The 6,000-nt window shown below is 48.4% G+C and overlaps 1 protein-coding gene across 1 annotated transcript in view; it reads right to left on the reverse strand.

The window, feature by feature from the left end:
* PEX6 (peroxisomal biogenesis factor 6) overlaps positions 1-5,659 on the reverse strand; it is an 80,071-nt gene extending 74,412 nt beyond the window's left edge. Inside the window, exon 1 of the mRNA XM_088450695.1 lies at positions 4,248-5,659. Coding sequence (XP_088306821.1) covers positions 4,248-5,612 — 1,365 coding nt within the window. The 5' untranslated portion in view covers positions 5,613-5,659. The remainder of the gene's footprint in view (positions 1-4,247) is intronic.
* Positions 5,660-6,000: the final 341 nt, after the last annotated feature.

Raw genomic sequence — 6,000 nt, forward strand, 5'->3', positions numbered from 1 at the left:
CCTTACACACATACATATACTTTGGCAACATAGCGAAACAATTGGTAACATCGGACCCATTCGCTTATATAAGGCAGGTCAGACCTCACTCAGGAATTGCTTACTTCAGCGCACGCTATGAGGCATCAGGCTGCGTCTGGTATCGCAAGTGGCTGTGTCTGGTAATGCACGCCAATGCATCGCTGTTGAAACGCACTGGCACACCTGCGTTCGCCCAACCACCCACCTGTCACCACCCACGGCACTTCCTGTCAATCACTCTGCGATGGGTCTGCGTGGTCACTGCGATCGCAGTCCCGAACACGTCTGGTTCGCGCATGCGCAGTGAGAAACAATCGTCCGATTGTGTGAGTATAAGCAACTGCGATCCTTGCTGAATTAGGCCCTGATTACTTGCACCTGTCAGCTACACTGTGGAAGTGGCAGTGTTTGCCCGACTCACGCATCCTGGCATGGAGCTTCACCCAGCACTGCTGCTATCATCCTATGTAATACTGGCCTCTGCACGCTGCCTGAAGAGCTGGCTGCCCACCTGCAAGAAGCATGCGGGATACAGCACCTAAACCCCTGCTGTGCCTGCATTATTACTGCTGGTCCAGGTGGACCATACAGTGCCAGATATATAACAGCACAGACGACTACCATATCCACTATCTTTGGGGTAATGAATCCTATGACTAGATTCGGTTTACTATTGCCGTTGTATTTACATTACAGGATTCAGAATGTCAGCTGCATTGAGACTGACTGACTAGCACTAAATTTGGCTGGGTACACACGTATAGATTTTCTGTCCAACCATCCAACTAGTTGATTGGTTGGAATGAAAATCTGGTAAGGTATGAAAGCAAATGACGATCAGCAATTTGCTCCCGAATGCCGGAAAGTGGACAAAAACTGTTGTTTGAACAAATTGTTTAGATCAAACATTTAACAAACTTGTCTGACGGCCATTTTCATCTGTTTTCTGGCATTTAGGAGCAAATTGCTGATCATCAGTTACTCCCATACGTTACCAGATTTTCATTCCAACCAATCAACTAGTTGGGTGGTTGGACAGAAAATCTGAACGTGTGTACCCAGCCTAGAGGACATTTTTAATTGTGTGCTTGTTAAAATTACCCTCTTTGGAGCAAAGAGAGGAATTTTTTTTCACCTAGCATACCAATGGTGATTGATACCTAATTTGTCTCTATGTTATCTGTGCTGATACCAAGCGAGACAGCTATATTATGGGCAAGGCCCGTGTTTAAATGATGTGTAGTTTATATGTTTTATGTTATTGCTTGTGACAAGCTGCTTTTTATTGACCCACTCCCAGGAGTCATTAATGTGCTACTTGAATTAAAATTCTCTTTTTCTATCTGAATAAATGTGTCTGCGTGTGTATAAGCGGTATACGTTTATGAAGCCAGCAGACGGAATGGGGCCGGCTTCCAGACTACTTAATCCCGGCGAGGGTTAAATGACAGGCGTCTAAATCTAGACGCCTGTCATTTTACAGACGCCGGGAGAAGGGCGCCCGGCATCCCGATCGAAGGGATGCCGGGTGCGGACAGCCGCGTGGGGGGAGGGTTAGGTTTAGGGCTCCCGGGGGGGACGTAGGGTTAGGCACCCCCCGGGAGGTTAGGGTTAGGCTAGGGGGAGGGAGGGTTAGGCACCCTCCCGGGGGACTTAGGTTTAGGCGGCGGGGAAGGGGGGTTAGGTTTAGGTACTTAGAGGGGGGATTAGGCACAGGCAGGGGGGGGGGTGGTGGTGAGGGTTAGGCACCCTAAAGGAGGGTTAGGGGGTAAAATTAGGATAGTTTATACTTACCTGGGGATGATCGGGATTTCCTCCTCTGTCGGGCTGCCGCTGCTGGGATTTGAACATACCGATTCCGTATAAGCACCACCCAGATTTGTGATTTATCTTTTTCCATAGAGGATTGGCATACCTCTCCTAGGTGTGCTGCTATTATCACACCCTGTTAATTGATTATTAATCTATCTATCTAGGGCCTTGACTACATTTGTATATTTGCGTTTGTCTCATCTACGTCGCACTCACCGAATGAGCACTGGTTGGCCATACACGCCCACAACAGTGCCATGACGCTCCAAGACGGATCTATTCTGGCCCGTCTCTCAGAAAGAGCAGTCCATCGATGGGTAGATCAGACCGTCCATGCCCTCAATCACCGTCCGTGTGCGTATATGCGTGGCCCAACCCATGTGCAGTCGGCGATTACTTTCTACAGCACAGGCACAGTTTGCAGATATCCGCAGGATCTGTCCGCATATGGACTTGCACCCGACTCAGAATCAGACACCATGGGGTATATTTACTAAAGTGCGAGTTTTTAGAAGTGGAGATGTTGCCCATAGCAACCAATCAGATTCTAGCTATTATCTTCTAGAAGGTGCTAGATAAATTGGGTTGGGTTTGAAATCCCGGCTGTTGGGATGCCGCTGGTTAGAATACCGACAGCCAGAATCCTGACACCCATAGGGAAGACAGGTAAGTATTTTTCTAGCCCCTACCCTAACCCTATCCTCCCCCCTAGTACCTAAACCTAACCTCCCCCTCCCCGCACACTAATCTTAACCCGTCCTAACCCTCCCCCTAACTCCCCGGTACTTACCTTTGGGAGGCCGGCGGTCGGGATACTGGTGCCGGGATCCCGTCCTGTCGGGATTTTGGCACCGGCATTCAGACCGTCGGCATCCAGCACACAGGGATGCCGACTACAACCCCATAAATGATATGCGGAATCAGATTGGTTGCTATGGGCAACATCTCCACTTCTAAAAACCCACACTTTAGTAAATATACCCCCTAGTGTTCTACTCTGCATGAGCCCCAGAAAATTTTCCCACCGTGGTCACTAGCTCTGACATACAGAGCACAGAACACTGCCTGCTTGCTCCTCTGACATCTACATTTGCTATACACTCAGGCATAGCTGCTGTCCTATTGTAAATTACAACATTGTCACCCTACTTCCCTCATTTACAAAGAAGGCAAGGAAATAATTTATTGCACCCATGCAGAATACTCTTTATTGCCCTTAGAGCTCTGAATACACTGCCATCTTGTGGATCACTTGCTGTTGCCAACATGCACAGTTATACTTTCATTTTTGGGTTTCCTAAGACAATACCATCAATTAAAATGTGCAATTACATGGACATGGCTGATATCTGCGAAGGGTTAAAACATGTTGGATTGCTATAGTTTGCGATCACATATCCTCACTTTAATAACATTGTGTTTTACCCTAATGAAGCAATTAAAGAGATGTATTCGCTTGGTCGGGTCATGCAGGTCTCCTGCCTCCTCACCACACTATGGCCCGTATTCAATTTGAGGCGGAAACCGATGACGTCATTTTCGCCTATTTCAATTTTCCCCTCATTCAATTAAAGACTTTTCGCCGGTGCGAAAAGTATTTGTAAAAAACGGGGATAAGTTTCCTCCAGGTAGCTGGCGAAAAAAAGTGCAGAATTGGGTTTAGGGGTGCAGACTTAAAAAAAATATATAGCTTGCACCCCTGGGAGTGTCCCCTAAAAATAATCTGGGTCAAAAAAGTAAAAAAAAAAAAAAAAATCAGGACACCCCCAAAAAATTACTTTAATTTTGGGGGTGAAAAAAAAAATAAAAATAGGGAACTTCTAAAATAGCTAAATTAATTCCAGAGGGGTTCCCATATATGCGGCAGGTGTTTTCTTCATTGCGGGTAGTAGCGGCAGGTGAATTTTTTAAGATTTTTTTTTAAATCATTTTAGGGACTTAAAAATATGCTTGCACCCATTTTCATGTACCCCAAATTTGATGGGCATATTTATTTTTCCCCAAAAAACTTCCTAAATGCTATTCTTAATCACCTTTACAAAGCCGCATGTATGCGTCTGCTGCGGCTATTTAGTGATCTCTCATTTCTGGACATCTTTAGGGGGGTCCACGGATGATTTCCCAAAAATTCCCAGGTTTTTTTGCCGCTTCCAGTTTTGCCGGTCCCGTTTTCGCGTCCTTTGAAATTTAATACGGGGATCAGGGGGCACGCGCACAATACTTTTCCTCCTGGAAAACAGGCGAAAAGTCTGGACTTTTCGCCTCAAACTGAATACAGGCCTATGATGTGTTGTTTGTTATATTACATAATAGAGGCCCTAGCACTGAACATGAAGAACATTACACCAGTGAAGGGAAACGCATTTTCTACAGTTCCTTTATTACATTCAATCAGTCCTGAGATATGGTCTCACCTCTATGAGAACTTCATTGACGGAACTTGTTCCAGTTGTCAAGTTAAAACTGAGAACAGCAGAGATGACTGCGGTGCCTCCTGCAATGCTGCCAGTGCATGTGGGCGCACTTCGTCCTGCCATGCTCGGGGTACTCAGAAGATGGCTGTATTTGTGGGGGTGCCCCAGCCACAGCTCTGCAGCTAATATCATAGCTAAATGTTTTCTCCCTCCAGCCAAGGTGTCCACTGGAGCTGGCTCTTTCCTGGCAACATTTGTGCTTTTGTCCTCCTCTGGTAAGGACACCCACACCCACTCACGGTGAAATAGACCCAGCTCCCGCAGCTGGTTCTTGCTTACCCACAATGCGGAACCCCGATCCGAAGGCCCCCCCACTTCCTGCAGCCTCCCGGCCCTAACTAGTGATTCAGCATCTACAGGAGCCACACGGAGTCTTAAAGGGCCTGTTCCTCGAGCAAAGCTGGAAACCAGTGGAATGTGAATATCTGACCCAAACGCACTAAAATCCAGAAAATGTGTTCCACCAGGTGAACTCACAGCACCTGCTGACCCACCGACCATCCCACCTAAATGCCTCCCTATGGGTACAGAGTCTTCCTGTGGGCACTTTACCAACTTGCCCTGTCCATGGCCTCTTGTGTCTCCGTTTCCCCACCTCATGCTCCCTTCCTGGACCCAATGGGATCTCCCTTTTTTATGCCTCACCTCAAATTTCTCCTCCTGCTGCCCACCTCGGGGGACCCGTTCTTGTTGCCCCCATAGGCTCCCCTCTTCCAGTCCTCCCTGGGGTTTCACATCATCTTGTGTACCCCAGGGTCTCTCCTCTTCCTGCACACCTAGGGGTTTCCTGTCATCCAGTACTCCCTGGGGTCTCACATCTTCCAGCCCTCCCCGGGGTCTCACATCTTCCAATGCACCCCAGTGTCTCCCCTCTTCCAGCGTACCCAGGGGTGTCCGGCCATCCAGCCCTCCCCGGGATCTTACATCCTTCTGCCCTTCCAGGTCTCTCCCCTCCTCCTGCACCCCCATGGTCTCTTCCTGCACCCACAGGGGTCTCCCATCTCCCCCCATCCCACTGTGGTCCTCCTTCAGCTCGATAACACTCAGACGAGTGTGTGGCCCCAGGATGCCCTGCAAGGTGGGCCTGGTGTCCAGAATTATGGCCCCGTTTTCAGATAGCACTTCTCCCCTCCGGACAAGTAGTGGCCCCCGAGGTAATGGCGCCCTCCTGCTCCGGACACCCAAGAGCACCCAGTCCAGCGCCGGCGGGGAACTGAGCAGGAGGCGCCTTGGAGTCAGGGGCCCCCGGGTCCGCACGAACAGTAGTGGCCCCCCGGTGCCCCAGGTGCTTTGATCCGCAGGCATGTTCAGCAAGCAGGAAATTTCCGTGGGCAAAGAGCAGAGAGGACTTAGGCTATGTCACTTCCTGTCTTTATCACGGCGGCCATTTTTCCGAAGACCAACTTCAGTAATTATATTAAAGACTGGATGCTCTAAGGACAGCAACTCAAGTCAGTTAAATAAATGTATTTTCTTTCATACTAATATTCTCAGAGATATCTGTGGATCAGTCATAAGTCAGTAATGTTTGATGATGATTGATGTTTATCAAAAAAGGATAATGTAGGGACTGTGCAGGATGTTAAGCTGGGTACACACTACACAATGGGGAATCTACCCCATTGTGTAGTGTGTACCCAGCTTAACATCCTGCACTATCATACATCTACCGTAGATGTATGATAGCGGCACT

This window comes from Taudactylus pleione, unplaced genomic scaffold (assembly GCF_031769625.1).
Source record: "Taudactylus pleione unplaced genomic scaffold, aTauple2 ptg000522l, whole genome shotgun sequence".
Lineage (NCBI taxonomy): Eukaryota > Metazoa > Chordata > Amphibia > Anura > Myobatrachidae > Taudactylus > Taudactylus pleione.